At 43.7% G+C, this 17,908-nt stretch overlaps 1 protein-coding gene across 5 annotated transcripts in view; it reads right to left on the bottom strand.

Annotated features, from left to right (window-relative positions):
• The window catches only part of AMOTL1 (angiomotin like 1), a 142,733-nt gene that overhangs the window by 27,256 nt on the left and 97,569 nt on the right, over positions 1 to 17,908 (bottom strand). For all 5 annotated transcript variants that reach the window (XM_089775714.1, XM_089775715.1, XM_089775719.1 and 2 more), the window contains 3 exons: positions 12,829 to 12,973; positions 9,418 to 9,507; positions 2,493 to 2,638 (listed from right to left, as the gene is read on the bottom strand). In XM_089775714.1, the coding sequence (XP_089631840.1) occupies positions 2,493 to 2,638; positions 9,418 to 9,507; positions 12,829 to 12,973 (381 nt within the window). The remainder of the gene's footprint in view (positions 1 to 2,492; positions 2,639 to 9,417; positions 9,508 to 12,828; positions 12,974 to 17,908) is intronic.

Genomic DNA, 17,908 nt, shown 5'->3' with positions numbered 1-17,908 from the left:
GGAGCCTGAATCTCATGTTCAAAAAGGATTTGAATCCCATTGAGATTCTGGCTCTTAAGTGAAAATCAGACTTAAGATTCCTAAATCATGAAGGTGCTCCAGCAATGTTGCTGAGAGAAGCAATAGCTAAATACCTTTAAACATATGGGCCAGACAGACTAAGTGACTTGACTAAGGTCACACAGAAACTCTGTGCCGGAGCAGTGAATTGTGCCTGGATCTCCCAAGTCCTACCCAAACCACTGGAAGCCCTCCCTATCACCAAAATCTGATTTGTTCTGCATAGACATTAAAAATCCTATAACCTTTTCATCCTTATTCAAAATTTCCTTCATTTCACTGTTCATGGATAAGGCCAGAAAGGCCCACTGTGATAATCTTAGTCTCATCTCTGTCATAACACAGACCAGAGAATTTCACCAAATGATTCCTGCATCAGGCGAATACATTCTGATTGGGATCCAGCAGATCTTTTGGAAAGATCTAATTTAAAAACTTCAAATGATGGAGAAGCTAAAACCTTGTAGATAAATTGCTCCTGTGGTTGATCACCTTTGTTGTTAAAAACATACATTTTCATTCTAGTCTTAATCTGTCTAGTTTCAGCTTCAGCTATAGGATCCTGTTACGCCTTTGTTTTTCTCCTAGGGTAAGTCTAGAGTACATCTCTCTGTCGCCAGAGGAATGTAAATTAGACATACCGAAATTGCTAATGAAGTGGTGATTTAAATATCCCGCGTTTCATTAGAATAAAAATGGCTGCCACTTTTTGCTGACGTGGCACTTTGCCGGCAAAAAGCGGCAGTCTAGATAGGGATCAGTCGACAAGGAAAGCCTTTTCCGACCGATCCTGTTACCCAGGAGCAGCCCCACAGGCTGGGAGTCCGTAGCCTTGTGCGGGGCAGGGGAGGAGGGAAGGAGCAGAAATGTCAGCAGGGGAGGGGAGGAGTGCTGCCAACTCCCAGCCCAACCCCCCTCCCACTCTTCCTTCCGCTCCCTCCCTCCCCCCCGTGAGGCTGCCGACTCCCCGCTCATGCAGGTTGGGAGCCAGCAGTCCTATAGGGTGGAAGCAGCTGGGCTGGAGCAGATCCTGCCTGCGGCATGAGGACCACTCCAGGCTGGTGGTGGCAGGTAAAGGAGCCACTTCAGCCCAGGAGGCTGGAATGGCCCCTCCGCCCCCATTTAATCAGTTAACGGGTTAAACTTAACATTTAACTGGTTAACTAATGAAATGGGATCTTACATCCCTAGTAAGTACATCTCTACTGTGATGTAAGTATTGTGACTTGGTAGTCGAATCATCTCTTAAGCAATGTTTGGGTAATCTAAATAGATTCATCTTCTTTGGTCTCATTGCAAGAGAGGTTTTCCAGATCTCATATATCATTCTTGTAGCTCTTTTCAGAACCTTGTAAACTTACCAGTGGGGTATTCATGTTCTCATCTGAATCATTGACAAAGATGTTAAATAGCACTGGGCCAAAAAAGAACCACTGGAAACATCCCCAATGGATGACTAATCTTCATTTTACATGACTTTTCATGATCCATTGGTTAATCAGTTTTTAAACCATTTAATAAGGGCTACACTGATTTTGCATAGTGCTATTTTTTTAAGAGAACGTTTGTGCAATACTAAATCAAATGTTTTACACAAGTCTGAGTGTGTTATTTTAAACTTAGCCAACCAAACTTGCAATCTCATCAAATAATATCATGTTTGTTTGACAATCTGTTTTCCATGAGTCATACTGATTTGCATTACTTATGCTTCCATTCTTTAATTCTTTACCGATTGCACTCAATCAATCTTTTCTAGATTTTGCCTATGACCGATGTCAATCTAACCAGCCTATATTTACCTATGTTATCCTGTGTAAATGATGGGACATTAGTTTTTTTCCAGTCCTTTGGAACTACACTAGTATTCAAAGATTTGTTAAATACCAGAGCACCTCATACATTTCTTTTAATACTCCTGAATTCAAGTTATCTGGTCCTGTCGTACTGAGTTCTGTGAACTGATTAACTGTCTGACGGCCATCCTTCAATACAGAGATGGCTGTATTTCTATGGTGCACTGAGTGTCTGTGGTTTATAGACACTGACATACACTGCATTTATATACTGTGGGATTCTTTGAGAAGAAATGGACTGTACACAGATAAGATACTTTCTCATGAAGTCCACAAATAGTAGAGTATTCTAAAGAGAAAGAAGCCTATGTCTTAACATTACCGTAGCGATCCACTGGTGAAATTTAGTGAAGTTTATGGTTATACAGAAAGCATCTGTGATTGTGATTTCCTTTCATATCCTGGCTGGCTCAGTTTTTTATAATTGTTTTCTGTTTTGAAGGGTCTGGAGAAGAGGGGGCTGTCACCCTGTGCTGGAAAGGGTTAAGGGGCCAGATTGAATTATAACTTTAAACTGAATACGAAATACAAGCAATCGTGTGCAGCAAAGCCGAGGGAATGATGCCCTCATCTCACCTCCTCTTCCAGTTTGATGACCTTGGCCTGAGCATTGTTCAGTGCCTGGTCCAGGATTTCAATGTGTCTCCGCTGATCCTCACTGGCAGAGCGCATGGCTGCCAATTCCATTTCCAGCTTCTCCCTCTCCTTCAAGTGCTCTTTGTCTGGAAGAGAGACAAGAACAAGAGCAGCTCTATCAGAACAGTGCACAGACTCTGGGCCATGTGCCAGAGGTAAGTTGGCACCTTGTTAAAAAAACAAAAACTATGCAAAGTAACAGGGGTTTGGGCTACTCCAGCACAGTGCCTGAGATTCAACAGTGACAGTGTGATGGGCAGAGTCTCACATGCCAGAACTCACTAGCTCACGCCTGGCTTTACATTATGGCTGCTGCTAGAGGTTAAACAACTCAATGACTTTCTAAGGTTTCTTCCAAACCTCTGATTCTATTAAATAAATTACTAAGTAAGATCCTTTGAGAACATCAGAGGGAAGATGCTACATACAAAAAGTGCAAACATGTCATATAGTACATGCAAATTATATGTTCTCAATCCATAGCAAAACAAATAAGTGAATAACAAAGGGGCCCCAGACAGGACACCTAATAAGCCCTATATGTATCTCTTTTGATGGATGCTGCCTATTGGCTCCAGCCTGCCACTGATGTGCCACAGCAGCTTCACAAAATGAAAGGGCAAAGGGGACTAAATTAGACAGGCATGAGGCTTCCGTTTTTCAAAAACTAGCCCATGGAACAGAATCATTTCTCAGCAAATTGCCAGAAAAAGCTGCTTCTCTGCCTCTGCCAAGGGATGAAAGCAAAGACCTTTTACTTTCCAGTAAATAATCCAAGCCTGCCCAACCACAAGTTCAAGAGGCACCAGCAGAAAGGATCACAGTGTTTCATTAGCCAGACAGGGAAGCTGATCAAAGTGCCTCGCTGACCAGAGCTCAGCATCCTCACTTTTGGATTCATTAGAACCTTGCTTAAAATGACATGTTTCTATTTCAAGGGAAAGGAAGGTAACCCTCCACTAACTGGCATTCTCTTGATTTACAGCCCCTGAATAGCCCTAGGACCTGCCATAGGGATTTGCAGAAGCAGTTCCATGAAAGAAAATTTAATTTTTAGTCCCACTGGGGTTCTAATTGATTCTTTAGTCCAGCATGACTTATGTACCCTACAACCCTTCTGTGACTGCCAGGGTGCGTCTTGACTACAGGGTTTTTTTTTTGAAAAAAGTAGCCTTTTTTTGAAAAAACTTCACCTGCATCTAGACTGCAGCTGCGTTCTTTCGAAAGTAAATCGAAAAAACTACGTTTTTTCGATTGCGGTAAACCTCATTTTACAAGGAATAATGCCTTTTTTTGAAAGTACTCTTTTGAAAAAAGGCACTATTGAATGCAAACTGTGCTTTTTCGAAAGAAAGCGTCTAGACTTTCTTTCGAAAAAGCAGTTTGCTTTTTCGAAAAATCTGCTTGTAATCTAGATGCTCTCTTTCAAAAGAGGCTTGTAGTCTAGACGTAGCCACAGTGACTGTCTCTTCTACTAGGTGACTGTTCATATGCTCGCAGTGAGTGAACCCTTCCTTCACAATAAATGTACCAGAAACTATCCATGCAGGCAGCCCAGAAAGCAAAATGCACAAAGCAGTGTCAGACCTCTGACATGGGTGTAACCCTCTCTATTCCCAGATCTAATTTCACCAACAGAACTGTCCTAAAAATAGGGGCATTTTCTGCCATCATTTCATCCACTTTTTTTCCCCTCACAAAATTTCAAAATAAAAAACAGGACTATGTAGCACTTTAAAGACTAACAAGATGGTAAAGTCTTTAAAGTGCTACATAGTCCTGTTTTTTGTTTCAGGTACACCAGAGTAACACGGCTACATTTCTATCAAAATTAAAAATGACTTTTTAAAAAACCCCTTTTTCACAACCATCTGTGCTCACTATCTTTCCTTTAGCAAGAAGGCAACAAGATCTAAGCAACAACTCATAGAGCCAAGTAGCACTTTTGTTGGCTAGTTGCCTATTGAGAGCATAATGTCAATTCACTATAGCCCAGTTTAACTGGCATTAACATCAGGCTTATTGACCTGTAATTGCCAGGAACATCTCTACCAGGCTGTTTTAAAAAACAGCATTATATGAGCTATCCTCCACTCATCTAAGAACATAAGAATGGCCATACTGGGTCAGACCAAAGGTCCATCCAGCCCAGCAACCTGTCTGCCAACAGTGGCCAGGTGCCCCAGAGGGAGCGAATTGAACAGGTAATGATCAAGTGATATCTCTCCTGCCATCCATCTCTACCCTCTGACAAACAGAGGCTAGGGACACCACTCCTTACCCTTCCTGGCTAATAGCCATTAATGGACTTAACCTCCATGAATTTATCTAGTTCTATTTTGAACCCCTTTTAAGTCCTGGTCTTCACAACATCCTCTGGCAAAGAATTCCACGGTTTGACTGAACGCTGTGTGAAGAAAAACTTCCTTTTGTTTGTTTTAAACCTGCCACCTATTAATTTCATTTGGTGACCCCTAGTTCTTATGTTATGAGAACAAGTGAATAATTTTCCTTATTCACTTTTCCACACTAGTCTCCTCTTTTCTAAGCTGAAAAGTCCCAGTCTTTTTAATCTCTCTTCATATGGGACCCATTCCAAACCCCTCATCATTTTTGTTGCCCTTTTCTGAACCTTTTCCAATGCCGATATATCTTTTTTGAGATGAGACGACCACACCTATACGCAGTATTCAAGATGTGGGCCTACCATGGATTTATATAGAGGCAATTTTTGAATGATTCGTAACATTCAGTTTGCTTTTTTGACTGCCGCTGCACATTGAGTGGATGTTTTCCGAGAACTATCCACAATGACTCCAAGATCTCTCTCTTGAGTAGTTGTAGCCAAATTAGTCCCCATTGTATTATATGTACAGTTGAGATTATTTTTTTCAATGTGCATTACTTTACCTTTATCAACATTAAATTTCATTTAATCAGTTGTATTATCTTGTCTAGTATTATATAACCAATCATTACAGTAAAAGTCCCTCTCCAGCTCTCACTTGGCAAGTAGTATTATGCCACCATTGTGACAGACCATTATTAAATCTTGGTCAGTGGTTTTGAGACAGGGTGACCCTTGATATATTTCAGCTTACAACACAATAGCTCTATTTGGAGAGGTCAGTTTACATGTACATCTTTTTCTTATGTGTTTGTACAGTGCTTAGCACCACAGAGTCCTGGTCCATGACTGAGACTGCTACATGCTACCAGACTGTTGTTGTTACCGATTCACAGCACAGTCATTTTACAAAAAGAAATATTTGCTCGGTGCCACTTGAACCCCAAAGGCAAGAAAAAAGTGGACAACTTGTTTTCAAACTTAATTTTTAATACCTTAAGGACAAGCTCTGACCCAGATTTGCACCCGAGTTGTAAATCAAATATTATTAATCTGGATGAATTGGAAACAAAAAATGGGTCACACATTTTATTAAGGTTGTTTTTATAAAGAGTTAATAAATTATGAATAGCTATTCTAATAAATGATTAATCAATTGTTTTAGCATCTAACAGGTCAACAAGGTGCTTACAACTATTAATAACACCTACTGATGTTCTGATAATCCTACTCATGTCTATAACATGATTAAGATGTCACGATCATTTATTAGGTTTACCTGAATGTTAAATAAAACCAATGATCTGGAGAATATATCAGTGCATCCAGAACTGTTGTCCTTGCTTTCAAATGAACAGACCCAAAGTCTTCAAAATGAAGCCTTTAAAATATTTTTTTGTATTCTTCTAGAATTATCATAATCAATGGGACTCTATAACAATTGACTGGTGTGAGAGAGAGCAGCATTGGGCTCCAAGATTTGTGTTAAAAATATTAATTGGAATGCTGAATCAGAATTTCTCCATGTTTTCATAATTATCTTTTTTTAAAAACTAATATGGTGTTTAGTTCTGGTTTATTGGTTTGTACTTGTTATTTCCAAAGACACCAGAATGACCTTGTCTTTCTTGAGTGAGAACTAAAGTAGTTATTTAGCCTTTCATCGGTCTTACAGCCCTGTCATGACAAGCTCTCGGATGAGCTTTGTCATAAGCCATTTACATATGCGGGACTTCACCCTTGCAGCTGTTGCCCGTCCTATAATGGAGTGACTATGTCACTAGAACTCAGGCTGGGTAACAAGATATGCTTTTTCTGCTCATTCAGCTCCAGCCTTGATCTGGTTGATTCACAGAACATGGCCTTAACAAGTCAGTGAGGTCATGAGAGCCAAGGGTTGAAGAGGGATATTGGCCACTTGTATCCTGAGTCCCTATCAAAAATGCCAGTATTTGAAATGATGCAGAAGGTGGCAGGACAGATGCAGAACCAATGAGCAAAAGCTTCCAGAAGATACTGAAATTCAGACCTTTAGCCAATGACAGGCAACCTACACTAGTGAGTGCGCCACAGGAGCAGCCCACTGTCATCTTATTGGACGGAAAGATTGTTGTAAGCAAGACAGTATCCTGGGACAGGGTAATTTTGCTAATTGCACTTGTGTACCTAGAATTTCTGGGACGTGCCAGCTTTCACAGTCAATGTTATGTGCAATCAGCACATGCCTCACTTCACATGCCCTTGCGTTACGTGTTATTTTAGTGTTACCGGCAGGAAAAAACCCATATGGATGGAAGTCAGCAGAATCTGGCAACCCTGCGCATGGACAATGGTAAACAGAATGTCTCATGGGCCGCACATAGAACCCTAAGGGGCCACAGGTAGCTCTCAGGCTGCAGATTGCCCACCACTGCCTTTAGCTGTAAGTTCTCAAAGCACTGAGCCAGGCCTGCACACCACAAATCTTGCTAATTCAATGTGGGTTGCACTGATGAGATACAGAATGAGGCTTTTAAAAATGTTTTTCTAACTGAGAGAAGCCAAGTTGTCAGGCCCAAAGACTTGGTTGCCTGCCAGTGACATACAGCACGGAGAGCAGTAAGACAAGCTTCCACCACACTGCCCAGACTGCACACCTCACTCTGAATTTGTAGGCACTGAGCCAATAGCATAAGACTAAGGCAGGGTCCCTGGATCCAGAAGTCCAGCAGTCTGAGTGGCCTGATGTAGCAAAGTGTCATGGAAGAAGGAAGTGTTTACTTCTGCCCTCACTGATCCAAGTGTGACTCCTAATGGGAGGGCAAGTGAGGACCAAACTGGGCATCAAGAGTTTATCTGGGGTAGCTGAGCAGGTAACATCAGGTAACTCGTTGGTGGGAAGCTAGAGCAGGAGTCTGTGCAGCAAAAGGGTGATATTTTTGAGGCAGTCACCAAAGTTTTGCTGAGTTTGGCCCCGTTTTCTGATAATTCGTCCCTGTTTCTATGGTTCAACCTCAATTCACATATGTCCCTTCACCTCACAGCTGGGAAGGGCTGAGTGAAATTCCCACACTTACACACACAGTCACAGTGAAACTGCATGTGCACAGTCCAGGCTTCTGATATTTTGAAAATCAGTTACCAATGCACAAAAGCAGCAGCCTTAACTCTGGTATCTGGCTAAATTCCAGCAGTAATTATAACCTATCCCCATAAACTCTCCCTGCAATTTCAGTTTACAGATGGTGTGCTCATGACAAAGAAGCTCATCAGAGAACTAACCATGGCAGAGGCTGTAATACTGATGAAAGAATAACTAACTACAGGAATTTGCGCTTGAGAAAGGCATAGCCTCTTCAGAATTAACAGCCATTAATAAGGAGCAATAATCCACAGTTAAATACCACATTCTCTAAAAAACAGAGAGGAGTGTTTCAGATATAGTGCCACTTCTCCACCAGGATTGTGAAAACTCCCAGAAGCAAGTGACAGCAATTCAGAATAAAAGTTATAATGGCCACATTCTGTTTTGGGTTATACACTGGGGCAATCCCATGATATCATAGGGATAGCGAATGTGACCTACAGCAGAATATGACCCCTAAAATCCAAAAGAACAGTATGATTCAGGCTTCCACAGACTTCCTGTGTGCCACGGGATGAGTCTCTCTGTGTCTCAGTTTCCTAACTGGAAAACAAATGTCCCTGCCTTAGAGGGGTGTTTATCAGGTTGAAAATGGTGAGGTGGTCAGATCTCTTGTTGATTTTGACAAAAATCTATTAAAAAATAAAAGAAACAAAATATTTTGATAACATCAAAATATTCAGTTTCAAAATTTTCAGAACGGACTGTTTTCATTTTGTTTCAATATGGCTTTTTTAAACAAAAGGCATTGCTTGTTAGACTATTTTTTAAAAGATTTAAAAGGTTAAAGCAGAATGAAATGTTGAGGTTGTACTGAAACAAAATTTCTGATTAACCCAAAACATTTTTTTCCACAATTTTGTTTTGTGTGGAACTTTTCAGTTGCTTTTATTCTATTTCGGAACAGGCTTCCACCCATGTAGAAGCCTAAAACTGCATGGAAAGGCATGCCTGGGATGTCACAAGAAGTCGTAGGACTCCTGTCCCTCGAGTTCCCTCCTGCAAATCCTGCTCTCATTCACATTGGCATCTATCCAGATTCATTCCAATGAAGTCAGGGGAGGTTACTCTGAACCTGTCCCAACTAAGAGAAGAATTTGACCTCTCTGAGCTGTCTGCCTCACAGGACTATCCCTGCAAGCAACATTTTACATTTTAAAATAAATATTTATTCAAAATGAGCTAATTTGTGTGTACCCTTAACTCCTGCTGCATGGTTCTGGTGCACAGAAAACCAACAGGCTATAGAACCCGGCCTGGTAACTGAAATGAGGCTATACAATTAATCATCTTAGTAAAACCTAACCACAAAGGCAATCAGAAATGCTGGCTAAGTTCCCTGCTCCACTCCAGTTAAAAAGCATATTTTCAGAAGAGATGAATGCAGTACTCACTCTGAGAGGCATAAAAGCCCTCTGTTGCCTTATCTTCATGCCCATCAAATTCTCTGCTGGCTAGCTGCCTATTGGCAGTCTCCAGTCGGTCTGAACATAAACAGGAAATACTTTTAAGTATAAATATATATATATATACACATACACACACACATAAAATTATAGGCCAACCAAGAAAATGCATGCCAGTATAACACCAAAAGGCGGAACTGAACTTGGGATATCTGGAGCTTAGGGTATGAGCCACTCACGCAAGCTAAAAGCTAACAGGCTCTTAGCTAAGGGTGTAGAGCAGACTCATTATTCTTTTTCTGTAAGGGTATGTCTACCCTACAAATTAACTTTGATAGGCGCTACACATGCAAACCGCTAGTTTGAACTTAATTCGAACTAGCGGTGCGCTTAATTCGAACTAGGTAAACCTCATTCTACGAGGACTAACGCCTAGTTCGAATTAAGTAGTTCAAATTCAGGGCTGTGTAGCCACTTAATTCCAACTTGTGGGAGGCTAGCCCTCCCCAGCTTTCCCTGGTGGCCACTCTGGGCACCACCAGGGAAACTCTTCTGCGCCCCTCCCAGCCCCGGAGCCCTTAAAGGGGCACGGGCTGGCTACGGTGCCCGTGCCAGGTGCAAGCCTGCCAGCACCCAGCCAGCAGACCCTGCACCTGGCACAGCTCGAGCCGCTGCCACCCAGCCCTCCTCCTCTTCCCGGGACCAGGCTGGCGGCTCCCGGGAGCCTGCCCAGGTCCGCAAGAGGTGGGTGCCCACCAGGTCTAGTGCGGACATTGTGAACCTCATATACGATGTCAGCACTAGGCACAGGAAAGTGGCCGTCTAGGGCAGCATAGCTGCCAGCCTGGCCACCCAGGAGCATGTTTGCATGAAAATCAAGGTGGTCCACTGAGACCCCCAACCCTGAGCCCTGAGCTTAGAATGGCTGTACTGGGTCAGACCAAAGGTCCATCTTTCCCAGTAGCCTGTCTGCTGACAGTGGCCAATAGTAGGTACCCTGGAGGGGATGGACCGAAGACAATGACCAAGCCATTTGTCTCGTGCCATCCATCTCTAGCCTTCCACAAACGGAGGCCAGGGACACCATTTCTACCCCCTGGCTAATACCACTCCATGGACCCAACCTCCATGACTTGATCTCACTTCTCTTTAAACTCTGTTCTAGTTGTAGCCTTCACAGCCTCCTGCAGCAAGGAGTTCCACAGATTGACTCTTTGCTTTGTGAAGAAGAACTTTCTGTTATTAGTTTGAAGCCTGCTACACATTCATTTCATTTGGTGTCCTCTAGTCCTTCTGTTATGGGAACTTTTCTTTCTGCACTCTCTCCACACCACTCATGCTTTTATAGACCTCTATCATATCCCCCCTCAGTCTCCTCTTTTCTAAGCTGAAAAGTCCCAGTCTCTTTAGCCTCTCTTCATATGGGACCTGTTCCAAACCCCTGATCATTTTAGTTGCCCTTTTCTGAACCCTTTCCAAGGCCAAAATATCTTTTCTGGGGTGAGGAGATCACATCTGTACACAATACTGAAGATATGGCGTACCATAGTTTGATACTTCCCCTCCTCCTCCTTCCCCTGGCTTCCCCCTTCCAGCTACCTCCTCCCAGGTTTCCTCCTTCCCTCTCCCACCCTCTCTCTTCCCCTCTCCCACCTCCTTTTCCCAGTCTCCCTGAGTTTTGTTCAGTAAAGAGAGTTTCTATTTTTGAACACACGTGACCTTTATTTTGTACATCAGGAAGGGGGGCTAGGGACGGGTAAGTGGAAGGAGGTGAGGGAGGAATGGGGTACGAGCCCCCGATGGGGAGGATTGGGCTGGCTCTGCGGGCTCCTCGGGGTGGAAGCTCTCCTGCAGCCCCCTGATTGGACTCCCTGCCCCCGATGGCAGCCTGCGGCAAGTGCAGCTGGGCTGATGGCCGAGTGCTGTGATGTGCCGAGTGTGGGCACTCAGGGCACTCCAAGCCAGGACTGCTTTGCAAGCGGGGAACCCCTGAGAACTGTCTTTCCGGGGCGGGGGTCGGGTCCCTTTAAGCAAAGCCCTCGGCTAGCCTGAGACAGAAGCTCCACACTCTAAGTCCTAATCTGATGCCCTGCTGGCACTGCTTCCGGCCATCCTTAACCTCAGTTCAGGGTCCACTCAGTGTGGACATGCTAGTTCAAATTAGCAAAACGCTAATTCGAATTAGATTTTAAATCTACATGCGCTAATTCGAATTAGCTTAGTTCGAATTAACTAAATTAGTTCGAATTAGTGCTGTAGTGTAGACATACCCTAAGTGGTTTCAGTGTCAGTAGGTGGGAGAGTACTCCACACCCAGTAAGTGTGTGGGTCACACCAGCAGCGTGATATAAATAGAAGCTCAAAAGGGAGATATTAAACCGGAGGAGGCTAAGGTATATATCAAACAATGAGGGATGAACCCTGGACTTCTTTAGCAGAACAATATTTTCGTTTCAGGTTGGTAAGATGTTTATTGGTTGGCAGAGTTCAGGTCTTCATAGATTTAAAACCCAGAAGTGACATTAGATCATCTAGTTGAACTGCCTGTGTAACACAGGTCACCCAACGATTCCTGTCTCAAACCTAACGACCTGTGGCTGAGACAGAGCAAAGTTTCTCAACATTTTTAATACCAGGGATCAGTTTGCTACCTTCCTAAACTGTGTCAGGGAGCACTCAGGGCCTGGTACCAGTCCGCAGGCTGGTCACTGAGAAATCCTGAGCTAGAGCATCTCTTTGACAAAGACTTGATTTAAAGCTCTCAAATGAAAGAGAACCCACTACGATGTGTTCCAATGGACAATGTGTTTCAATCGTTAACAGCCCTCACTATTACAGAATGCCACATATTTCCTGTTGGAATGTGTTAAGTTTCAAGAGAGGAAAGGCTGACTGTACTGGAAATAGAAGACCCGGATGCCTGAAGTACTGGGCATCACAGCATTGTGTTGCCTATTCAATGGATTTATGTGGATTTTACATGTTTGTAATGGATTTCAGACCTATATTTATATTAATTACATTATATTCCATATCTTGCTGTTGAGCTCATTATAGACAGGTTAGAGTTATAGACTAGGTAGCGTAAACTTTAGAGGTTTACTGCAGAATTTATAATTTTGGTCTTGAGATTGAATTGGTATTTTAAGGATTAGAACAAAAATCCCATGCTTAAAGATGTCTCATGTATTTTGTTGGGGGACTTGCTTGTCATTTTGAAAATGAGAGCATTTTTATCCTTCACCAACAAACAGAACATGATTTCTCATGTAGTTTATCTAAAACACATGAAAATCAGTTTACCTGAAGCCTGGAGCTGGCGATTAGGGGCTTGATAACTGAAGAAGAAGACATCATATCTCTCAGGGTGAAGAAAAATGTGTAAAGAACTTAACATACCACGGAGATCCCTGTTGAAATCATGAAGTCTCCTAATTTCTCCTTCAAGCTTGTTTCTCATAGCCTTGTCCAGAGACTCTCTCTTAGTGGTGGTCTTGACCAGGCCCTCATAGGCTTCTGAAATCCTCTGAATTTCTATTTCAAACTGAAAGGAGAGAGACCTCCTATTAAAGCAGGGAGTAAACTGTCATTCTGACACTTGCTTGGAACATTTCCTAGGGGAGAGGTTGTGTGTCGGAGCAATGCACATTCCAAGTTTCACACAAACATATGAGTCTATAATAAGAATTCTTATAGCCAGATGACAAAGCTGACCCCTGTGCTTTTAGAACATCCCTACTGCACTGAGCAATCAATTCCTCCCCCTGCCCTGGGGGGAAAAAAAAAGCATTCTGCTACAATAGCCACAAGCCAATGCTCAGATAAATGCTTCTAAGCAAACTCAAAGGGGTAGAGGTCATAGGTCGAGGGAGTTAGTGTAACAAAATGATTTAATCCTCTTTATTCAGCTACAGATGCCTCCACTTGAAAACTGTCTTCAAAAGGTGCTGAGGAAACATGCACATGAGAGTTGGCTGATATTTTTCTGAACAGAGGAATTTGGGAGGCATGATTTGTCACTTACCATTAAGGCTGAATTCCAAATGCAAAACTTAGCTCTGAGCACCAGTTCCTAACGTGAATGTCTTGAACATCAATTTTATGCTGAGTTCAGTGGAGTTACTCCTGATTTATACCAGTGCAAGTGAGATCAGAAGCTGGCCCCTTACCTCTTTCACACAGTGTTTTCCAAACACCAGAAGGTCACAGGAGGGCTCTAGATGGTTTTTCACATCAAGGACAGATAGAATCATAGAATCATAGGACTGGAAGGGACATCGAGAGGTCATCGAGTCCAGCCCCCGCCCTCAAGGCAGGACCAATCTCCGTCTACACCATCCCTGACAGATGTCTATCTAACCTGTTCTTAAATATCTCCAGAAAGGGAGATTCCACCACCTCCTTTGGCAATTTATTCCAATATTTGACCACCCTGACAGTTAGGAATTTTTTCCTAATGTCCAATCTAAACCTCCCTTGCTGCACTTTAAGCCCATTACTCCTTGTCCTGTCCTCAGAAACCAAGAGGAATAAATTTTCTCCTTCCTCCTTGTGACACCCTTTTAGATATTTGAAAACCGCTATCATGTCCCCCCTTAATCTTCTTTTTTCCAAACTAAACAAGCCCAGTTCATGAAGCCTGGCTTCATAGGTCATGTTCTCTAGACCTTTAATCATTCTTGTCGCTCTTCTCTGTACCCTTTCCAATTCCTCCACATCTTTCTTGGAATGTGGCACCCAGAACTGGACACAGTACTCCAGCTGAGGCCTAACTAGTGCAGAGTAGAGCGGCAGAATGACTTCACGAGTTTTGTTTACAACACACCTGTTGATACAACCTAGAATCATATTTGCTTTTTTTGCAACAGCATCACACTGTTGACTCATATTCAACTTGTGGTCCACTATGACCCCTAGATCCCTTTCCACCATGCTCCTTCCTAGACAGTTGCTTCCCATCTTGTATGTATGGAACTGATTGTTCCTTTCTAAGTGGAGCACTTTGCAGTTCTCTTTATTAAACTTCATCCTGTTTACCTCTGACCATTTCTCTAACTTGCTAAGGTCATTTTGAATTATGTCCCTATCCTCCAAAGAAGTTGCAACCCCACCCAGTTTGGTATCATCTGCAAACTTAATAAGCGTACTCTCTATCCCAATATCTACATCATTGATGAAGATAGTGAACAGTACGGGTCCCAAAACAGACCCTTGTGGAACGCCACTTGTTATCCCTTTCCAGCAGGATTTAGCACCGTTAACAAGAACTCTCTGACTACGGTTATCCAGCCAATTATGCACCCACCTTATCGTGGCCCTATCTAAGTTATATTTGCCTAGTTTATCAATAAGAATATCATGCGAGACCGTATCAAATGCCTTACTAAAGTCTAGGTATATGACATCCACCGCTTCTCCCTTATCCACAAGGCTCGTTATCCTATCAAAGAAAGCTATCAGATTAGTTTGGCATGACTTGTTCTTCACAAACCCATGCTGGCTATTCCCTATCACTTTATTACCTTCCAAGTGTTTGCATATGATTTCCTTAATTACCTGCTCCATTATCTTCCCTGGGACAGACGTTAAACTGACCGGTCTGTAGTTTCCTGGGTTGTTCTTAGTCCCCTTTTTATAGATGGGCACAATATTTGCCCTTTTCCAGTCTTCTGGTATCTCCCCTGTCTTCCATAATTTTTCAAAGATCATAGCTAAAGGCTCAGATACCTCCTCTATCAGCACCTTGAGTATCCTGGGATGCATTTCATCAGGACCTGGTGACTTGCTGACATCTAACTTTCCTAAGTTATTTTTAACTTGTTCTTTGTGTATCCTATCTTCTAAACTTACCCTCTCTTTACTTGTATTCACTACATTAGGCACACCTCCAGACTTCTCGGTGAAGACCGAAACAAAGAAGTCATTGAGCATCTCCGCCATTTGCAAGTTTCCTGTTACTGCTTCTCCCTCCTCACTGAGCAGTGGGCCTACCCTGTCCTTGGTCTTCCTCTTGCTTTTAATGTATTTATAAAAGGTCTTCTTGTAGCTAGTTTGATCTCATTTTGTGCCTTTGCCTTTCTAATCTTGCCCCTGCATTCCCGTGTTGCTTGCCTATATTCATCCTTTGTTATTTGTCCTAGTTTCCATTTTTTATATGACTCCTTTTTATTTTGAGATCATGCAAGATCTCCTTGTTAAGCCAAGATGAATGCCTAAGTCCTGGCATAGAAAAAACCTGCACTTCTCCTATCCTGGAGACAAGGGGAGGACCAGGACAGAGAAGGAGACACGGTTTGGGCAGGGGGCTGGACTCAATGACCTCCTGAGGTCTCTTCCAACCTCACACTCTTGCCCAACAATGCTGGTTCCAGCTCCTTGCTCCAGGCTTTGCAGTTTGTCGCATGGGCTCACAGCACCACTCCAGTTTGGATTTGCTGCTGCCAGGTGAGTAGGGCTGGGGTCACTCTCCAACCCCTGACTCAACCTACCCCATGCCCAAGGCCTCTCCTCTGCACCAGGCCAGCATTAAGGTTGTGGTGCTGGGGCAGGAGGTGCATATATATAACAATTGGTTGCAAAATCCACAAAATACAGTTGGTGGGTCATCTTAGTAAAAAGGCTGGGGACTTCTGCTTTAACAGCGTGAACCAAAAGCCAGCTTTGAACACTTTGCCCTTGGGCTGTTGAAATCTAGATCTTAGGCAAACTGCAGGGACTAGAATTTCACACAAGAGGAATTTGGCAGGGTGACACTAAGTAGATTCGCAAAGCCTGACACAGGCACTCAAGCTCCTATACAATAAATGGGGAGAGAGGCACCTGAGACTGCAATTCACAAATGCCAGCACACTAGGTGGGGAACCGCCTAAGCTAGCCAATGGGAGATGCCAATGAAACGTGCTAAATTCATCCAATCTCAGAGGTAGTTGCCTAAATGCAGGCTACAGGGAGGCACCTAACCCTACTTAGATTCTCACCTTAAATCCTCTCTTGGTGCTAGGCACCTATACTTTTAGTAAGAAGGAGGAGGAAAGTGGTTAGGATACTCAGCTAGTGTATGGGAGAGCCCTGGCTAAAGCCCGCCTCAACCTGAGGGAGATAAGGGATGTGACCAGGGATCTGCCATCTCTTAGGAGAATGATCTAACCACTGGCTCTGGGATATTCTGAATGTGGGGCTGGGAATCTGTTGCACAGTGGCTAAATAATTAAGAGTAATTAGTGGGAGGGAGGGGGGAATGGACCCTGGGATATGTGACTCTGTCTCTCTCCCCCATTATATGTGGCCAAAGAGAGAGTGCAAGCATAAGAATGACTATATTCTGGTGGCTGGGGCACCCAGACACCAACAGGGAGGCAGCATGCGCTAGCTCAGAGGCAAAAACGTAGGTGCCTCAGTAATTTCTGCTGTCAAAACTTAGGCACTGGATGAGTTGAGGTGCCTACAGGATTCAGCAAGTGGCCCCCCAACTGTGGAGTTAGGGGTCTAAACGAGGGTCTTAGGTGCCTAAGGGTACATCTACACTACAGCACTAATTCGAACTAACTTAATTCGAATTAGTTAATTCGAACTAAGCTCATTCGAACTAGTGCATCTAGACCTAAAAACTAGTTTGAATTAGCATTTTGCTAATTCGAACTAGCATGTCCACATTGAGTGGACCCTGAACCGAGGTTAAGGATGGCCGGAAGCAGTGCCGGCAGGGCATCAGATGAGGACTTAGAGCATGGAGCTGCTGTCTCAGGCTAGCCGAGGGCTGTGCTTAAAGGGACCCGACCCCCACCCCAGACAGACAGTTCTCAGGGGTTCCCCGCTCGCTTGTCTAACTCGATGATGGACAGCAAAGCAGTCCTGGCTTGGAGTGCCCCGCATGCCCACACTCGGCACATCACAGCACTCGGCCATCAGCCCAGCTGCACTTGCTGCAGGCTGCCATCAGGCGGGGGGGGGGGGGGTCAATCAGGAGGCTGCAGGAGAGCTTCCACCCTGAGGAGCCCGCAGAGCCAGCCCAGTCCTCCCCATGGGGGGCTCGTACCCCATTCCTCCCTCACCTCCTTCCACTTACCCCTTCCTAGCCCCCCTTCCTGATGTACAAAATAAAGGACATGTGTGTTCAAAAATAGAAACTCTCTTTACTGAACAAAACTCGGGGAGACTGGGAAAAGGAGGTGGGAGAGGGGAAGAGAGAGGGTGGGAGAGGGGAGGAGGAAACCTGGGAGGAGGGAGCTGGAAGGGGGAAGCCCGGGGAAGAGGTATGCCATATCTTCAGTATTGTGTACAGATGTGATCTCCTCACCCCAGAAAAGATATTTTGGCCTTGGAAAGGGTTCAGAAAAGGGCAACTAAAATGATCAGGGGTTTGGAACAGGTCCCATATGAAGAGAGGCTAAAAAGACTGGGACTTTTCAGCTTAGAAAAGAGGAGACTGAGGGGGGATATGATAGAGGTCTATAAAAGCATGAGTGGTGTGGAGAGAGTG

The sequence above is a fragment of the Pelodiscus sinensis genome, chromosome 1 (genome assembly GCF_052426305.1).
Source record: "Pelodiscus sinensis isolate ZL-2025 chromosome 1, ASM5242630v1, whole genome shotgun sequence".
In the NCBI taxonomy this organism is placed as follows: Eukaryota; Metazoa; Chordata; order Testudines; family Trionychidae; genus Pelodiscus; species Pelodiscus sinensis.
Note: the sequence above shows the minus strand (reverse complement) of the source record. Positions and strands in the feature narration are given on the sequence as shown.